Raw genomic sequence first — 21,688 nt, forward strand, 5'->3', positions numbered from 1 at the left:
CCTGCTTAATGCTTGTACATTTCTTACATACCCACTCACCAGCACGCTCCCTTATCTTTTTATAATAAAATAATTATTCACATTCACGCTCGAAATTCGCTGTTATTCTTTTAATAACCATGCTCTCTTTTCCAGTCACGGAAACAAGAAATAACATTTGGAAGAAAAAAAAGCGAAACATATACACTGTAATCCTCATACTACACGTTAAATTGCTCATCACTGCATACACTTGAAATAGTTTAATTATTTAGCAGTTTCAACACTCCTATACAGTGAGATAAGTTGTACTCGTGCATCAAAGTGCCTTGCACAATACGTTTATACAAAATTTCAGTACTGACATAGCAAGGTACCGCTGGTATGTGTAGTGTCAAACAGTTCAATGGGCAAGACATACTGTTTGAATTTTTTTCTTAGTGTAAGTTATTATTTTTGTGCCCATGACAATACTGCTATGGTAGAAGGCCATCTTTCACTTATCTTCGGCATTTTCTCGTGACTTTTTGCGCTGTCTTGAGCTACTTTATCCCACTTCTTCAACCACGACTGACTTCCACCACTTTAGGAAGTTCTGTTTATCACAGAAAACTCTCGCTTGCGTAGTCAGACCACTCAAAATAATCGCTAGCCATATCTTTCTTCTCTACTGAAATGAGTGTCATCATGTGTTTAGTTTTATCATATCAGAAACTATAATACTTATGATTTTTTACAACAAAATCACAATTCTAATGTAACTTAAAGTGCTCAAGTAAATGTTGCATCATCTGGCAGTATAATTTTTCATAGTTCAAGCATCATCCCAAAGTATCATTAGAGTTGCTGTGACCGCCATTTTGCTTATAAATACGATGTTGTATAATACAACTACTTATTATCAGTCATATTGGCATAGCTAATTGAAGTATAACTATGTTCATTCATAATGCTAACACAATTCCTAACTAAAATGGAATTTTTCAGCTATATCGTTTTATAAACTATATTGATTATTTAACAATGTTCGCGTAATAATCTGTGAAAACAATAAACATCACCATGCAAAAGTCGAAAGTGAAAAAAATTTTCAGTGTAATAAATGATTAATAAGATATTTGTACCAGTATTAAGAAGATATTGATAAGTGTACCACGTAATATAAAAGAAAGATATAACATTTCCTTGTAATGCAAGATGAAACATGACATCCCAGATAAAAACTGAACTCTCTACTTATTGTTAGAAAAAAAGCATTTTGGTTTTTTTTTGTAAGAATTATTTTTAAAAATAAAAAATTTATAAAAATACTAAAATAATTTTGCATAAATAATAAATAAGAATTTTATCCACAAGGTAATGTGGTTTTTTCATACCTGAAACATCAAAATAAGAGTTCATTTAGATAATGTGTTTAACGAAAAAGAAGTGAACTTTTTCAAATTAGTCTACAGAGTGTGAATAATTCTTTTAAAAAGAGTTTTATTTATTTAAACGTTTTTTTAAAGAATACTATGAAATATAATATAAAAAATAAGATTTTTTTTAATATTGAGTTTTCTTCGTCATAAAATTATAAACAAACAGTCAGAACTACAGGATGTGTTCGATTCTCCAACTTTTTGATATGTTACAGAATCAAATAGTTTAATCTTTGTCACTGTTCCGACTCTCATTACTTTGCATTCGCTGGTAACTAGGAGGTTGACGTATATTTGCAGTTCCAGGAGTTCCAGGAGTAACTTCTTTAGAGTTTGTGCTACGTGCACAGTTTGCTGGGTCGCATTTTACAGGAATCTCTCCTCGCATAAACCTGAAATAGTAAAATTATATACAATTATATTGTATTAAAAATAAATTTTAGGTGGTCTTACGATAAACAGTTTTAATACTGAAATACAAGATTCTAATTTCCTTATCATTTCTTAATTTGTAATCTCGTCTTAGCTCAAAAAAACTGATTTAAAATTAGTTGGGCGGAAGCGGCAATCCGATAGAGAATTACGACATCAAGCAGTTTTAGTATCGTTAATATGATCAGTTTTTTAGTTTTTTTAGGGGTTATTGGTTTAAGCCTTTAACAATTGAGGCAAAAAATGTTATTTTGTCACTGTTGTACTATGCATGAACGATCAGCAAAGGTAACTTTCAATTCTCGACTAAGAAGCAACAATTCGAATGTTACCAGTTTTACAGAACGGTTTCGATTATGAGTAATTGTCCTGTTATATATTAAATACATTTCATTATTTTAGTAAGAATTTTTTCATCCTATTATTATTCTCTAAATCAATACTGTTTTATGATTGACGAATGTTACAATTAAGTTTCTTTCCTCATCTACCAAATAAAAAAATTATTAATTAATTTAAAACAATCCAATAAAGTAACCTTGAAGCAAAGTGAATTACAGAATTATTACATACTTATACTTTCTATGCTCAGTTGATACTTGTGTTGGCAATTATAAGGCATTTTTGTAGCATAATAGCAATTTGAAGTCTTTGAGGCAACAAAATGGCTTTATGGGCGAAAAATTCGTTTTAAATGAAAAAAAATTGTTTTTCTTCTTTAGTTTTTGAAATCTAAAAATCTGTCTTAAAAAAATAACAAATTTTTTATACGAAGCATTATCATGCAGTGTTTAAAAGTTGCATTAAAATTATAACAAAAAATTTTCATTTTACGGTCCGGAACAGATGATGCAACAGTGTTCTTAGCGCTGTTTTAGATTACTATTAATAAATAGTTATTTTCATCAGCTTTTAAGCAAAAAAAATAGAGAATAATAAATACATAACTATGGATAGTAAGATTATGATTTAAAATGTATTTGTGTGTAATCATTTGAGTTACTCTAAAATGTTTCACTGTCATAGTTTTCATGATAAATTATTAGGAAGAAAATATATAAAGTAATTTGGCGTTTTATTTCGGTTGCATCTTGTCAATAAGAAATTTGGGTTTTAAAAATTAATCAAACTGTAATCCATTGATACGTAAGTGCTCAGGGTACTTTGATTTATGAGACGTATTTAATATTAACAAGTTTAACTAAATGTAGAGACGATACATGCACTTTTACAAGTAACTTGCAGACTCGCATAAGCTGTGAGTTATGTGTGTAATTTGACGAAGTAGCTGTCTGTAGTTCCTCGCATACAGATAGCTGAACTTTTTTTTTTTAAATCTACAACTTTTTTCAACTTTTTTATGACTACAGTAACGTAAAAGACTCAACAGTGGACCACTACAACATTTGGGACAATTAGTGAACCACAAGTCCAAAATTAATTATATCTACGAATACACTTTGCTTTTACCCAATAAAAAAATTTGAGAAGGTTTCTGGAGTTTTCAATCGCCCAAAGATATCTTCACGTCATTAATTTTATTTTTTTTTAATTATAAAAAACATTGTTAAAAGCTATTAGTTGAAATAAACAGTATGAAGCGTCAAAATTCATCAGTGCACATGAAAAGCATACTTAACAAAAAATTAGTTTTGTAAAATTCACCAAGGCTTTTTTTTGTTTATACTTAAGGTCTGTCTAAAATAACAAATCAGATTAGAAATGACTTGAAAAAAATCATTTATTTAAAAAAAAAGTGGTCCGATTTAATTCCTTTTTTGAAACATAGATCTAAAAAGGTACCACACGGCATGCGGTCCATTTTAGCTGCCTTAAATTTTTCTAGCACCAAAACTGGACCAACCTTATCTGACACTCGCTTATGACAAGTAATACAATGCTGTTATTTTGTAATTATTACAGTATGCATAAGTGATGTGTTGCTTTTTTACAATAGTATTTAAATTGTCTAGTCATGTGTTTTCAAAATGTTGTTATGTCATAAAATACCTTGCGAAGCTAGTCTCTTAGTATGTAAGTATTCTAACCTTAATTTGAACTTTTGTTTTGTTTACTAAGTGTGACTTATTTATTTATTATTTTTGTAAGGGCTAAAAAAAGCTGAAGTTAAGAAAATAACTAATGGTTTATCGCGCAGACCAAACGCAAAAAGCTGTCAAAGAAGGAGTCTCAAAAAACAAGACAAAAAAAATGAATGTAAATGCACCGTACTGGAGCTTACACAAACTTTGAACGCTTTTCGTCAGGAAAGGTCCACCTACTGTATTGAGTACGAAAGAAGAGGATGATCTAGTAAAATGGATCTTTTATGGTACTGACAGAGATTTGCCGATCACCAAGGGTTGTCTCTTTGGTGGCACCCAAAAATTTTTAATTTAAAAAAAAGAAAAATCCGTTCTAAGACAACCAATCTGGTAAACATTGGTATTCGGCATTTATGTCACGTCATTCTCATCTAAGCATATATATTATACAAAATCTAACGTCAACACGGGCTTCTGTAACAGAAGACGATTTAAACAGCTGGTTTGCAAACGTATACGATAATTTAGAAAAAAAAAACTTGCTAAACTTGGAACCAGACAGAGTGTTTAACTTAGATGAATCGTCATTCTTACTCACTCCCCCAGACAACAGATGGACAATCCTTATATAGTACATCAGATAAATAATTTATCTCGATTATACGTAAATTTAAGGCTCAAACTTAAAAAATCATTGCCAAAAAATCATTTTTTTTGTACTATTTAATATATTTTTCATTTAATATTGCGTATTGCTGGTTTGAGAGAAATTTTTAGTATTCAAAAGTTACGTTTTTTAAAATCTGTGAGTTTTTAGGATTTCAGAGAACTTTAGTTTTATTACTGATCGCTATATCTTTACATTTGTGTTTTTATTTCAGTTACATGTTCTGCAATTACTACTACGTAAAATACAAACAAAGATAAACAAATATTAACAGCAATGTTTATCTTCTCTCAAGTTCCCTTTTTAATTCTTGAGTTGCTTCGTATTAACTTCACATATATATTTACTTCTCTAAATACACATACATACATATGGTTGTGCACTATCTTACGAAATAGTTTTGTAACAATCTGCCTACAACATTTAAAGCTGAAGCAATTTTACTGTAATATGTAAGAAAGCTTGACGAGCAACGCCTTTTACATTAAACCACACTTTAACGTTTGTAACATAGTCTTTTAATGAATAGTTTATAACATACTTATTTAACTAAAAGATTATGCTCTTATATTACTGCTGCTTTGCTTACTCTTGGGTACACCAAGAGTAATTATTCACTGACCGTATCTAAATCACTTCCCAAGCTGTGAAATCTCAACCACACAACCCACAAAATACAGTCCACTGCAGTCAATACCAAACAGTGACTCCCTGTTTGGTAATAACTTTCATCTCTACAAGCAAACGTATATAAAAATTAATAATAAAGCTGACAATTGGCAGGATCTTGCTTTTTTCAAAAGCATGTTTTTCTGAAAACTTAAATACATTACATTATTACATGTCTTCAATACTTGATCCAAAAAAAAAGTTCTAAATTTGTAACTAAGAAAACTATTTTAGACGTTTTGAATACTTTGTAAATCAGTATATTTCAACAAATAATAAATAATTTTAAAACTAGCAAGAATTCAGTAAATAAAGGTCCATTGACTGTTTTTAATAGTACTTCACTGAATTATACTAGGATAGTTATGTCTATATTGTATGATTATAAAAGATCTATTTTTTTGACAGATTCCCTTCAGAAGTGAATTAATAAAAATTAACGCAAGATAACACCAATTTATATGTATAATTCTATGCACTAAGCAATTAATTTTATGAAGCTGTTAAAGACATAAACTTAAGTGTTACTTTCTCATTTCTGTTATACTTTAAACCTTTTTAATATTAAAGTTCCTTTTCTAAGTTTTTAAATATTGTGGTAGGAAAATGCTTATTAATCAATAGACCAACCTGCTTCTTGGTATGCACGTTAGTATAAATCAGGTAGGACTAGGGACTCACTACTTGTCTAAGTTTAGTAGATTATACAGATAGTCTGCAATCTTATAGTCAAGACAGCAGCTAATTATTCATTTTTCGGCCAAGCGGTAGTTCACGCCTGTCTGCCTGAATTTTTACGAATACTCTAGACTTCACCAATTATAACATTGTTTTTTTTTTGGCCACTGCATGGTAATTTATATTGCATTCATTCCTTTGTAACTCTGTTTTAAAAATATAATTGTTTTAACAATTTTTACTCTTTGCTTTTGCAACCACTTTGCTTTAATCCCGTATTTTCTTGAATACAGTGCTCAACACTATTCAAAGTCAGTCTACTTTGAACGACTAGTGTTCACATAGTATATTGTAGTAAATTAAAATAAACAGCTGAGGATAATTACCATAAAAATGTTTAGTCTTTGAATTCAAATTTATAGACAAAACGAGCAAATCATATCCAAATTTTAAATTATTGTATATTATGCACTAAAAAAATGCTAATTTTAGATGTACTAGAGGTTGCGTTTCAAGAAAAAAAATTTTCATCTTTTATTCCTTAATTATTATTTGAACCTAGTATTTTCCTTTACAATAAAATACTCAGTGATTTTTTTTTCTTCTTTTTTCATTATAACTGGTATATTTCACGGCAAGAATCTTAATAAGCTACGGCATAAAAAGTTATAAGACAGCAACATAATCTTTGTTCGTAGGCTAATCGAAGGTTAAAGTTCATTTAATGTAACATATATGATGTCAACGCAGACTATGTACTTAAGTTTATGACCTTAATATTCTAACTACATGGCAAGTAAGATATGGTTGAAAAAGACATCACTTAGACTTTTCTATTTCAAAAAACATCAAGCAATCAGTTTTTTTTCATCTGATCTTGAAATAAATAATTTTTCCCAAACAAAAATATTACACTGAATATATTATCCATAATCCGATTTCTTAATGTTTTCTGATAGACTTGATGTCTCATACTACTCCAACTTCACAAATTTATAAGAATTAGAGGTTTCCCTCTTCTTTACGGCTTTTTTTCGTTAAATTATCATTTATAAAACTATTTTTGTTTAATATGATTTCTTGAAACATATAAAATATGTGAAATCACTTCTTATTAAAGTTTAATTATTTATGCAAAAAATTTTACCAAAAATATTGCAAAACTGATTTAAGCAATATAGTATACGATGAGCCAAAATGCTTTTTTTCTCAAAGTACAGTTGCACCTTTTGTAATAAGTCAATTGAAATGGAAATTTTTTGAGAACAGCAAAAAATTTTTCCTGAGTAGAATACAATTTAATTTAGTCAATAGAAAGAATTTAAAATGGCTTCTTCACAAAAACGAATAATGTGACGTAAATAGTCACGTAACATATTATAAGATTTCCTAACAATTATCGCGTGATCTGAAAACATCACTTAAAGAATAATGTGATTTTTGTAAGCTGTGTTAACTAAAAATTCAAAATAGTGTAGTTTTTCTACAAGTATGAAGACTCTTATGTCCTTGAAAATGAAACTTATTTTAATTTGGATGTTTTTTATAAATCAGCTATCGGAATTTTTTTAAAGTGAAGAATTAGGTTGTTCTTCATATACTTAAAAATCAATTATAAAAAAGCTCATAGTAAAAAAAGGTATTCATTTTACATTTGATTATTTGAGTGGCTACACGTTAACATAATTATTTTCTGACATGCACAGCTATTGTCCTTTTTTTTAAATCAATTAATGTCAATAACAATTCTCAGTCCTCAAGCCAGGTGAAAGTTAACATCAGTACCCTCTTTGTTAAATTATTGAGCCATTGCGATGGAAAAAAAACATTTAACGTCAATGCTTGTCATGAGAAACAACTTTTTATTCTTAAATAAAACTTTATTGTTATGTTAAAACTTTGCTGAACAAATCCTTATTTACGTTATTTTTAGATAAATCTTTTTTTATTTATTTAAAGCATGCTGTAAGTAGTCTTAAAGTATAATCTTTGGCCTTCCCTAGGTATCTGTTGGACTGTTTTTTGTATGTTTGGCCATGGATGATCTAAATAACTCGTCAATCAATGAGAAACAGTTTTGTGCATGAGTATTGAACGAACATCCTAATGAGCTAAAAAAAATTATTTGAAAAAAAGAGTAGATGAGGACTTTGAATAAAATATCACTAATACAGCAATAAAGGTTTCATGTAAGAATAAACAATTGCTTGCAGTGTTAAACATTACTTCTGTGTTATCCTTTTATCGCAATGACTTATTACTTAGCCATGAGGCAAAGCGAACTTGCACCTGACCTATAGCATCTCTATTATGATGAATTTTTTATTGATAATAACGATCCACAATGATTGCATAACTAGTCTTTTCTTTTAAATCATTAAGTATCTCTTTTCTCTTTTAACTCAATTTCCATTTTATAGTAATAGTCATTTTTCATATAGTAAACTTACATGTTGAAATGTAAAAGAATTATAGATTTTTGTGCATAGGTATATAATGTGTTAAGAGCTGCAGAGGAAGGACCAGACAAACTTTAAGATATTACAAATGTTGGTTAACGTATTTTTGGTTTTGATTTTAACCTCGTGAAGCTAACATTATTATAATATACAGACGAAAAAATAACAATTCATATAATCACAAAAACTGTATAATTTATTGTAAAAAATTGTCATGCCTAACGTGATAAAAATATTAAAATGTACAAATTATGAACCAAAACGAAAATTTCATCTTATCTTGTAAGGACATAGCATTGAATAACACTTATATAAATTGATAGCGACAGTTCATACAAAGTGACCGTAACAAACACAAACGCAACGTATACGTTTGACACTAGAAAAATTTTACTATGTTAATTCATCTATTGGAGACTCCTAAATATTGCTGAGGGCCCGAGAATTTTTTTTAATAATAGTGTGTATCGTAAAATAAATGTGTAGTATTTCTGATATTGAACTTTCTTGTCTATTCGTTCCAATGTCTAAAGTTTCCGCATCTTGAAAATTAAATGTGTAACTGTATTTTCTCATGCACTGAGAAAACTAGTGTTAGAAAAAGTGTTATAAATATAAAAAAAATCACTACATTTTTTAGAAAAGCTGAGACATACTCTCCATATTACAAAAATAACTATTGTTAGCGCACAAAAACGAAACTTTGAAAGTTAACAAGAAGTTTTATTTGTACAAAAGATTACAACAATCGATCACAACGTGAGGTTTTTTACTGAAAAACAGGTCAGACGAGATCTTGACGACGTCTCACTTCTTTTTAATTCTTTAGTCAGACGAGCGCATGATAAGACAAAAAAGCATCGTTCTTTAGCTACTCGATAAACAAATAGTTGAACGCAAAACAATTTCATCGTTGCTAAGCAAATACCTGTGGCCTTCCACCCATGAGAAAATCCCTTTAACTCCTCATGACGTAATCTCTAAAACTTGAAAAGCGTGGCCTTGGAAAACCCTCTTTGGTCACCTTGCACACGGCCTACGTTACGGTAACACATCACCCGTAACGGCGGAATCAAAGCTTAGCAACAATAACTCGCAACAATAAAATATTTAAATAAACAAGAGGACTTCTGACTTTACAAAATAATCCGTTACAACTATGGTACATAGTAAAACCAGATTATATTGAAATTTTGTATTCAACATATTAATTTTCACTTTGTTCAGAAATAATTTTTGTACATAAGTAAAAGAAGAAAAATATTCTGAAATAAAAGTTTTTAGAAAGATTTATTGGAAAATTTGTACACTGAAACGTCACACTTAAATTTGTATTTGATTCTTTTTTTTATTGCTGATGATTTCTAAGGTTTTAGTCAACTGTTAACTCCCACGTCCCGCGAGTATATTGTACACGCAAGGCATAACGTGCTGTTAAAGTCAACTTAGGTGTATTTCAAGGACATCGATAGTCTCGGACTATGCAAAAGAACAAGGTACAGCGGAACAGGCCTGGCAGAAGTAGTTTCAGCGATAACAAGGAGAGCAGAAACCGAAACGACTTCTTTTTCGGCCACGAACTCATTCGTGTAGTTTAAGGGACCACTGATGAATACTGCAAGAAGCACTGGGGAACTCGGAGCAGTATTAAGCAATAACAAGTGTAAGTTAGTTATCAGTTATACGATTAATATTCAAACTTGTTAGTGTGATTTAACAAATTTTGTGCAAGTAAGTAAATTGTTCTTATTTGGCTGAATAAAAAAAATAGCACAATCGACTGTATTCATATTATTTAAATTACAACTTGTAAGTCAAATACATAGAACAAATTAATAAAGCTTTTGGGTTGAATACTAAGAAATCTACAAACGACATTTTACAAAAATAGTTAAGACCATACTTTAACTAAGTATAATCATAACACCGTTGCTCTTTATTATAAGCATGTGGCGTGGTACGGTATGAGTATTATACTAGCTACGTAGGATATTTCACAGTGGGCATAACATATAAAAATTACCATAAAGGTACCCACGAAAAAGTGATGGAATGAAGTATTGAATCCAAGCTCTAGTGGCGAAAGGCAGGCGCTCTATGACTGAACGACTGAAAGCTACCGACGCTACGTGCTGTTTGTTGTGGATAGTGAGAGCCAAAAAATACCTGTAGCTAATATTACACGCTGTTAACAGCACTGTTTAATTTAAAGAACAGACCTTTTTTAATCATGCAGGATTAGCCACCAACTTGATAATAAAATTATTTTCGATGACTAAAACTTAAGAAGTCTTAAACTAAGCATTTCGATTTACATTTACTTTATTTTCGTTATTCTCAAGATTTCATGTCCAATTTTTTTCCGTAACATTTAAAATATGACTTCAAAGACTGGATTATAATAAACTATATATTTGTACATGCACCAAGGAAAACACTTGTTTTTCGCTATTTAAAAGTTCAAGAGTAATTATTGCGAAGCAGTAGCCTGTCACAACAAACCCTTACCATTTGGTGAGAGTTTTTGAATGGAGCCGCTATGACAGCGTACATGAACTGGGAAGTAGGAGGACTACCCCTCGATTTCCACCACCTAAGATTACCTGAATCCTGAATAAAGAAGGTGGTGCAACGGGTGAGGAGGACATGTAAAATCTTGAAATAAGATAGAGAGAGAGACAGACAGAGAGAGGGAGACAGACAGAGAGAGAGAGAGAGAAAGAAAGTGATGTGGAGTAAAATTATAGGTACTCTATAACATTATAAGTATGTTGCTTTGATGGAGTCAATGTTACATATTAGTGTACGTGAGATCGTACGACGGGAGGAGAGAAAATAGCAAGTAACTATGTGCAACATACTAAGAAAGAGAGAGAGTAAGATATTATAATAAACAACTTACTAGGAAAAAGAGGGAGAACGAAAGAAAGAAATGCAAGTAGCGCTACTGTAACTTGATTGTAGAGTAGGTTTAAGGAAAGTTTATCCGAAGACATCAATTTCAGGGATCGCATAAGTAAAAAAAATGGTAGAAAGGAGAACACAGATTCACACCTATAAGTATTATACACATCACTGCTTCACTTGTAATTGTTAAAAATAAATGAGCCTGGGAAAATAAATAATTTAAAATATGTTTAATAACAGACTCAAATATATTATCTTATGTTATTAATATATAAAGCAAAGTCGCTAAAACCGTTGTAATCGCTAACCGCGAAAACTACTGAACCGATTTTGCTGAAATTTTGCATACCGATTCTTGACACTTCCTAGATGGTTTTAGTATGGTTTTTATCTTAAAAAATTTAATAACAATAGCAATAAATAAGCTCAAAGTTTTGCAAAAATACGCCAGCTTTTCACTTTAGTTCAGTAGGATCCACTAGGTGGAATCGACATAAAATCGAAGCTACCTGCAAGAGAATTGAATAAGTATGGTTATAATAGGCCGCAGCGTCAAAGAAATTTCTGCATTCGTCTACCAGCAGTTCATCAAGCTGTATCGAGAATGTAGATGATCGTCGTGCACCTGGGTACCCCGGTTACCGATGACGCTCTTCTCCAATGGGCAAATGATCTAGGTCTACTTCCACCCTGAACTTCTAGGATTGACTAGTGCAACCAATAAAAAATTTATTCTAACCGATGACGTCTCTGGCGGAGTACCAGGAGACGTGTCTAGCCAGAACACATCCTGCTCCAACACTTCAGAGTCATTAGGCCGTACCACAATCTGGCCTGGTGCCGTCAGAGAATTTCATACTCCAAATGTGAGCCAGGGAAACTAGCCCTGAAGGGCATGCGCATCCATAACGGCTTCCTTCTCAGTGGTCGTATCTCCAACGGCATCCTCACATTTTCCCGACTAACGATGAGCGGTTGGTGATCCGGGGAACAACCCAAAGACGAGATATTTTTTTATCAGTGGCGTACCTCCCTCATATACGGTCGCTGTCCACGTCAGAGACTCTGAGGGTGAGAGTAAAGCTGCCCGCAGCTGGCTCTCCATCATCAAGAATAATAATAAGGAATGACTGGAAATTTTACCACAGGCCCTTTTCAGGGCCAATGTAAGCATTTACGTTCCCTACTTAACCATTAATCTCATCGGTCCTTTTAAGGGCCATCTAAGTTTAGATTACCACGGTACATTTCAGCATAATTATATTTCTTTTAATTTTTACAGCTTACTATTCGACCAAATAAACGGTATGGATTGCGAACAACTATGCTTTTAATAAGAAGATTTTTGTTCTGAGAAGTGTCAGGAATAAATGTAAAATTTCTAACTGAAAACGTTTTACATTACATGTCAACACACTAAGGTGTTCCATTTAGTAAGTCTCGGGCGAAGCCAAGACGGGGGGCTGCTAGTTACCTTATATTTCTTATTAAATTGGATACCTTGACACAGCAATGGTTACCCGTTCACTGATCATACGTATTATCATCCAATATACATATATCAATCACACGACTCGATAGCTTTCACGCATACTTATGGCCTAGTGCTCCAGCACTGCGCGCGTGAATTCTAATTTATTTATTTTCTAACAGTCATTTCCCCCATTAGCCACCAACAATACCAAGCCAATCAGTAACGTTCGTACATTTTAGCTATACTCCTGTTATAACCACTTTACTAATTGAAATAACTGAAAGTTACCGTATCACGATAGAGAGAGTAAAAAGCAAAGTAGGAGAAAATGCGTTGTAATGAGCCAAAAGTAAGTACATAATTCACATGAATCGAATTTTTCCAGACTTTTTCATGATGCCTATGATGATACCATATATATTTATAGTAATACAGCGATGCAGTACTAGAAATGTCTGCCGTTGTGGAACACTACAAAAAGATGACTTGTTAGAAGCTCATATATGTATAAGAAAGCATTCTCTCAATTACGATTAGTCAGTTGCATATACTTAACCATGCGTCGAATAGGTTCACGTTTTGTAAGAGTGATACACCAGTAGAACACACAATATGACATGCACATCGCTATCTCCTGGCTGGAAAAAGATGACAGAGTCATGGCTGCTGCTATTGCCACAGTTTTTTGCTGAACTGTCATGTAAACTTTACTTTTGACACGGATCGTTTTAGCACTGATTCTTCGAAGTCACTCATGAATTGGTGAACAACACACGTAGTGCCAAAGTATCTTACTGATATATAAAGAAAAATGCAAAAATCGTTGCAATCGCTTACCACAAAAACTACCTCACCGATCTTGCTGAAATTTTGCATACTAATTCTTGACACTTCCTAAATGATTTAAGTTTAATTTTTATCTTTGAAGAATAAATAACAATAGCAATAAATAGGCTCAATGTTTTGCAAACATACGGTAGTTTTTTACTTTAGTTCAGTAGAATACACTAGGTGGCATTGAAGTAAAATTAAAGCGACCTGCAATAGAATTAACGTTATAATATCCCCGAGTAAGGTACCGAATATCACAGCCATTCAACGGCAGTTCATAAAGCTTAAGGCTGACATTTGTACAGCTGAGTATCCCAGCTACCAACAACACTGTCCTCTAATGGATAAGCGATGTACGTCGAACTCCATCCTGATATATAAGGATTGACGAGTGCCACCAATCCAAAGGCGTTCTGAACGCTAATATTTCCAGTGGAATACCAGGAGATGTTTAGCCAGAGCACACTCTGCTCTAGCACTTGGGAGTTTTACGGCCATTCTTTATACCAGCCTCCTACTGCCAGAGCAGAATTTGCTACAACAGCAAGCCAGAGAAAACAACCCTAAGTTTGGGCAGCCACAACATCCTCCTTCTCAATGGCTTGTCTTAACGGCATACCCACAGAAAGGTATTCTCTAGTCCCACTTTTCCGACTAACGATAAGCAGTTGGTTATCCGTAGAGCGACCCAAAGACGAGATATTATTCGGTCAACGGCATACCTCCCCTCCAGCACGGTCTCCGTATGCACAGACTCCAAGGGTTAGAGTCAAACTACATGCAGTTAGCTCTCTATCATCAAGAATAATAATAAGGAATGGCTAGAAGTATCACTACTAGTCTTTTTTTGGACCATCATAAGTAATTACGTTCCCTACTTAATCCATAATTTCATCAGTTCTTTTTAGGGCCACCTAACGTTAAACTACCTCGTCAACAACTCCATGTTTACTACCATTTCTAGCAACGATTCGTCAACTAAAAGACTATATAAAGCCAGCCACTATCAAACTAAGTCGGTCATTCACTGGTAGACATCATGAGCAGAGTTATTCATCGCAAGTTAAACATCACGAACCAATCCCCCCACCTTAGAATACCTAAACGACTGAGTTCTGCAAAGAAAAAAGTGCTTGAGATATTAACGTCTCCGGCGTAATACCAAGAGACGTTAAAATAGCTCTGCAACTAGCTTTAACGCTTCAGACGTTGTAGTTTTTCTCTCGATCAGGCAGGTGCTACAACAGTAGAACAGACAAGATCACCCTTAGGTATGCAGGCAGTCACGTTTACTGCAAACTTTAGTTAAGAAATAGTTAAGCTCACTAGTCCTTTTTAGTGCCATCGGACGTTGAACTACTTTGCCAACAAATACATTACAACTTAACAAAGTTAAAGAAAAACAGTCTTTAGGGCTAAAAAAAGTTTTAACCATGCCTATAGTCGCAAGAGAGGGAATTGAAAGAAAAAGTTCAAATGTTTTGAATGTTTACAATTTTTGGCGTCAAGAATTTGACGTAGAATATTCATCGAGATTTAAACAGAAGCGTCAAAATTGACAAATAAAAAATTAATTACGTGAGAGAACAGCTTTGCATAATAACCCTGACAGTAATCACGATAGTCCTTCAGATTTTTAAATAAGTACAATAATGTGTACTTGTATTCATTGTGGCAACAAAAAATGAAGAGATTATGCTCCATGACTTTGTTGATCTGGCAACAAAGTTTTACAATTGAAAAAAAAAATTTTTAATTGCATATTTTTTATCAGTCTAAATATTGACAGTCCTAACAAATATCCCTTTTCATTTATAATAACGTTAGAAAGTGAAAATCAATGGTTTTTTAGGGTCAGTAATCATTTTATGGCGTAAGGAACGCACGGTACTTCTCAGCATAATTATATTTTTCACACTTTTTACAGCTTGTTATTTAAGAAAATAAACTGCATGGATTTCGAACAAACATGTTTTTAATAAAAAGATTTTTTTAAGAAGTCTCAGAAATAGATGTAAAATGTTAAACTGGAAACGTTTTTTGTCACGTCTCAACACACTGCGGTATTCTATTTATTAAGTCTTGGACGAAGCTGAAGCGGAGTGGCCGCTAGTACTGAATAGTCGTATGATCTATCACCACACCATTGCGTTAGTTCTTTTTTAAAACGTTTGCAGTCACGTGAGTGGCGCATAAATCGCCAAAACGAACCGATCAATCATACAAGCCACTTCTCTGTATACTATTTTGCTCGCCCAAGACGACCGTGATCTAACAAGCGATGCTTGGAGACCCAACCACACACCTTCAGTTGTAATATTAGATTACTCCATGTGAGTACATTCGTGAAAGTGTTGTGGTCAACTTGTAGCTGCGATGATGACAAAAAGGAGTAACAGCTTTATTTTACAGTTTTTGTGTTCTTGAAATTTGAGAGTTAAAATTGTGTTGGTAAATTTTTTTTACGAGCTAACGTTGCTGTCAACGTTGGGCTTCAATATTGAATTACCTCATTTTTCTTTCAGTGTATTATTACATTTCATGTATTACAATGCTTAAGAAATTTGATCAACGATACAATACTACGACGAACAGAGAGCGAACGTCCTACGAATAAGTAAAATGGTGAAGACAGCGTGTAGTAGTACACCGATAAAACTATGGCCACGTAGCAGCTACCACATGTAAGAACTCTGCCTCTCCATTCGATAAAGATAACAGAGTCATAGCTGTTCCTGCGGCCCACAGTTTTTCACTGTAGTGGCAAATCAACTTTATTTCTCGCGCAGATCAACTTTACGCTGCTCTCCAAAGACTCTCAATAGATTAGTGAGCAATAAACGAGTTGCCAAAATATACTGATTAGTCTTACGATCTGCAGCCATTCCATTGATCTAACTTTTTTAAAAAGTGCTCCCAATTACGCGAATGGCGAGCGTATCACCGAAATAAACGCCCAATCACGCGATCCGCTCTTCTGTACACTAGTTTACCGTAAACGTTCATAGACTCGCAAGTTGCCCGTACGGTTCAAAACATACGATTGAGCAGTCAGTCTAGAGATGCTTTTTGTATTGTGCGGACTCTATCATTTAACGACCAAAGGCATTTTGTAGGGTATAATGACAAAGAAGAGGAACGGAAAATGCTCAGCCATCCAAAGTACGACGGAGGCCTTTTGATCAATCGTTTCTCTTTTAATGGTAAATGCTTCAACAACTAAGAAATAAGACGGGTCCGAAACTAAATAAATGAAACTTAATCGCAACTTATCCAAAGAGCGATGGTGATGAGTATCGAATTTCACTTTTAGGAAAATCATATAAAAAAAACAATAGTTTAAAAAACTAAAAAACACGTTTTTAGCAGGCACTAAAAATTACAAAATAATTCGTACATTTAGTGTGATGACTCAAGAGTTTTCCCTTTGCCAAACCTCCGTTAGATCGCAGGTAAACATAAACAGTTTCAGTTCATGATGAACGATAAATAATTACTTATGCGAAATGGTTATAAGTAGATAATTATCTTTATTCAATATTTACTATGATTTATCATGAAAGAAAGAAAGAAGCATTTCTGTAATCTTCACTTTTTTTGGACGAAACGCTAACAGATAATAAGTATCTGAACGTATATGTGAATAAAAAACAAATGAAAGGAAGCAACATGGTAAACCAAGTTCCAACCATATCGTTGCAATGACGTTGAAGTTACGTTCTTCAGTTGGTCAAAAACGCGTCACCATTTTAAGAGCTCTTTAAAAGTGTTCGACACCGAACAGTAGAAAGCCCTGTTATGCAAAGCCGATATGACGACAATTAAGGGTGTTTGCAAGTGGGCGTTTGAAATTTTCGAGAAAAAAGGTTCAGCTAACTGCATTGCACGAAAACGCTCACGTAGACACGCCAGTGTTTTCAGAATACTTACAAAGGCAAAAAATTATCTGTCCTCGAAAAAAAATCATCGTACAAAAAAGAGGAATTTTCTTACCTGCGTTGCTGGATTCACTCCTTGAAACAATATTGTCAATGCTGTAACAAACATGGAGCACGCAAAGAAAAATGATTTTTGTGCCTCAAAAAAGCGAGGACCGATTGCAAACTACGTTTTTCAAGGATGGTCTAAAATCTGAGCAAACGCCGGGTACAGCGATGAATCGACTTGAAGCAAAAATGAACTACATTTTGAATTTACCGTATGCCCGTGAGCAAGAAAAGTGAAAGAAATAAAAAAAAATTTTACAACGATATTTACATCTTAAGAAATTAAACAGCAAAAGAAAACGATATGCTGACGCGATCAATGCCAACACTAAGACATCACAAGATAATCATGCTTCTGACGGTATCGTTGGCAAGAACAAAAAGAAGCGTTAAGAAAAAAAAGTAAAACTTAAGGAGGAGAAAAAAAATGATGATCTCGACGCTGAAACCGACTTGCAACCGTTTAAGATGCGTGTACCGGGATAAAAATTTTGCAGTCCTGGAACGAAGCTATCGACGCACATTAAGCTTGATTATGTACGTATAAGCCCCTGAAACGAAGCGTGTCATCAACATAATCATTTATACGCTACGGAAAAGAAGGGCAAACGTCTAAACGCCAATCGGTTGTTGACTGAATTTGCTTTTTCGCGTATGCTTGCCAAAGAAACACCGCAAGATAAGCGAACAGTCAGTTTATTGACAGCATGCTGCATGTGTAATAAAATTTCATTGATAAAGTTTTTTGACGCATCAAGAGAGCCATTGAATCTTAGTCTAAAAAGAAAAAAAAAAAGTAGAATAGTGCATGAAGGCAAAAACTTCACTACGAAGCGGTGCGACCAATTGCATATGCGGGTGGTAACAAAGTCACGAGTGCTGTGAAAAATAAATTTTTACGATCAAACGTGATTAGTTGGCTAGAAAGTCAAGATACTTATCATATACATAGACCCATAAGGAATTGCTTTCCCTGAAGTAGCAACTACGTGCGTAACTTTGATGATGTGAGAAAAGCTAATATAATAAACTTGAGAGCTTTGAAATCTTACAATGATGGCTATGCTTATGTTTTTTTTGTCATCGATGTTGTAAGCAAATACGCTCAAGTGGAACCTATCAAGGAGAAAATATCGAAAAATACCGCCAAAGCATTCCAAAATATCTGATCAAAAAGTGACGAGCCTACATCATTGTGTCTGCAAATGGATAAAGGTAAGAAACGTGTAGGCCGTAAAATACAATCCGTTTGACGAGAAAACAAAATTAAATACAGAGTAGCACGTGGTCCTCAGACAAAGGCTGCAATAGCTTAACGCTTTACAAGAACTATTAAAGAAAGAATATGGCGATTCCTTACACACAAATAATCGTCGCTTCGTTGAAGTTCTTCCAAGTACAATAGAGTTACACAATTGCACGAAACATTCGTCGACAAAGATGGCAGCAACCGACGTGACTTAGCATAAAGCTGTGCAAGCATGCAAAAATATAAAGCAACGCTATGACAGACATATTTATAAAAATTCCATTTACAATGTTGGAGATTGAGTTTGTATCAGCAAGTCGAGAGGTAACTTTGTCTAAGGTTACGAAAGTAGTTAGACTTTGAAGATGTTTCAAATTGTAAGTATTTCTTACACACAAATATCTGCTGTATATTTTCTCAAAAATTTGGCTAACGGAGATATTGACTGTCTTTTTTATGAAGAAAAACTAAGCAGAGTGTAAAGGCAATTGAATAAGAGCTTTTTCAAGGTTGATAAGATATTTAAAAGTTAAGGTAAACAAAGTTTTGAAGAATATTTCATCAGATAAAAGTGTTATTCTAAAAAATTCACTTTCTAGGTAAAGGGCCATTATTTAAAAAGCATAAAATAAAACATAAAATAAAAAAAAACATAGGATGAATTTTAAGTTATGTTGTCTAGCAACAGCAGCTTGCAGTATTACCCTCATGATACTACTACGCATTACGTGATAAGATTACCTCAGAAAATTAGTTTGCAAGGTCGATGAAGTGTTGGTAAAATAGAGATTTAATTACCATGTACGTTTCAACGTGCGGTAAAAGATAGCGAAAGAAAAATTACCGTAAAAAAGCATACCACGGCTACACAATAATGTACATAGAGAACGTCCTGTGATTCATGTAGGTTGTTGTATACGCCATGGCGTATACCCAAATATTGAAGAAATGATACAAGAAATCAATAGTTTTGATACCACGCGAGATCACGTGGTTTTCAGTGTAAAAAGACGTAGTTACGTAGTGGCTAAGTTAGTCTGTTCCGAAACAGCGCGCAGTGAATACACGTATCGCTTAGTTTTATCCAAAAATTGACGTAAAATCTTAGGCTTGTAAGTGCAACAAGTATTTTCTTGATAAATAACAAAATTCGATCCGTTCATCCAGCAAATTTTGCCAACGCTTTACCGCTGATGCTCATAATTTACAGTGACGTCTGTGAACCATACATCGTAGAAAAAATACAATCGCCATTGTATTTGAGTACTAGCATTCACTTTCTCCATGGAGAAAATCACATTGATCGCGAATCTTATTCCAATGGTTTCGGCCTCTTTGCTTCTGCTTTAATACCAGATTTAGTGGAAAATGAATATTCTTATTGAAACCTGACTAAATATAGTAGCACTAAATTGGACGTTCAATTTACTGACGCTTTCACTTTGACTGTTAACTGTATAGTGTATGCCAAGTACGAAAATATTTTTGAAATTAATGTGTCACGTCAAATTGTAATCATATTGAGTGGCTAGATGGTACCACTAACTACATATACAAATACTTACTGCTTATCAGTGGAGGAGTATTGTATGCATCACGCATTGAAGCCGGATTATCGAAAGTATCAATATGCCTTAACCAATGTTTACAAGTTAAAGTCTTGGCTCTATGAACACAATTTTAACAAAAGAATGTCAAAAACAACAAAAATTAACCATAAGCAGTCTGCAAATACTACAATACCTCACGAAAATCCTTTTACATACGGTGGGTGTATCCCGGCAGATCAGATCCTACGAGTGTGAACGAAACCGACAGCACTTGTCATAAGAACTGACAATCATACAAAGCCAGATACTTATTGGGTTACTATGTATGATGTATGTTTATAAACAAGATAATAGCTTTTATTTTGATAGCTATGGTGTACAACATTATACATGAAATTCCATTAATCACTTACGAAAAAATTGTAAAAAACTGCGTTGGAATGTTAAACTGCTACAAAGCTTAAATGTATGCAGTAAATTTTGTTTAATGTGTCTGTTTTACGCAAACCATGGATTGGGTTTCAGAAAATTTCTTGAAAATTTTTTTCGATGATTTCAAAAAAACGACAAAGTCGCCAGACGTTTTATTTTATTAATATGTAACAAAAGAAATACAAACTATGTATCGGGTAGTCGTAAATGTCCAACATTCTTCAGCTTTCATTCTATATCGTTATATTTTGTAGTCTGTGTATTCTAAAAAATGTAGCTGCGGACTGTTAGAAATTCTATGAAATAAAAAGATATTCAAGGCTTTGACTGTGTCTCAAACTTACCTCGTAGCTCTCATGCTACTAGATAAACAGATGGATGTTTGCTTACATAAATTTAATGAAACTAACGTTCAAATTAAGTAACTCGATGGAAGTAGAGGAAAATATCTTTAATGGTCTCAACACTTAATTGTTTGTTTGATAAAAATACAAGGAAGTTTATGTATTTTCAAGCAACAACTTTTAACTTTTTTACCCTTTTTCAATCCAGGTAATCTGGTTTTTTTTAATTTTATGCTTACATAGTTTTTAGTTGATTCTATGATTACTGTATTTGGGTTAAAAGTAACCATGGAAAGAGCAGAGCTTTCAATTTTTCAGGAACAATGCTTTGAACTTTCTTGCCCCTCCGAAGAACTACTAAAGTAAATACCTGCTAAAGCTGTATGAGTTGGCGAAATCAAAGTCATTCCACAAAGGCATATACGGGCTCGAGCGCGCGCTTATGATTATTAATTCAAGCGAGTGATATTCACCAGAAATGACGGTATGGGTGAAATGAGGAAAGGGGGCTAAAGATAAAAGAATAGACGGACGTATAAGTGTACAGTATGCGCTCGGTCAGTAG

At 33.3% G+C, this 21,688-nt stretch overlaps 1 protein-coding gene across 3 annotated transcripts in view; it reads right to left on the reverse strand.

The window, feature by feature from the left end:
- Positions 1–1,540: 1,540 nt before the first annotated feature.
- The window catches only part of Sarm (sterile alpha and armadillo motif), a 390,671-nt gene continuing 370,523 nt past the window's right edge, over positions 1,541–21,688 (reverse strand). For all 3 annotated transcript variants that reach the window (XM_089594455.1, XM_089594454.1, XM_089594456.1), the window contains one exon: positions 1,541–1,792. In XM_089594455.1, the coding sequence (XP_089450581.1) occupies positions 1,627–1,792 (166 nt within the window). In that variant the 3' untranslated portion in view covers positions 1,541–1,626. The remainder of the gene's footprint in view (positions 1,793–21,688) is intronic.

The sequence above is a fragment of the Copidosoma floridanum genome, unplaced genomic scaffold, assembly GCF_036245765.1.
Source record: "Copidosoma floridanum isolate Cflo_tuat_1 unplaced genomic scaffold, Cflo_Japanese_pri ptg000021l, whole genome shotgun sequence".
NCBI classification, from domain to species: Eukaryota; Metazoa; Arthropoda; class Insecta; order Hymenoptera; family Encyrtidae; genus Copidosoma; species Copidosoma floridanum.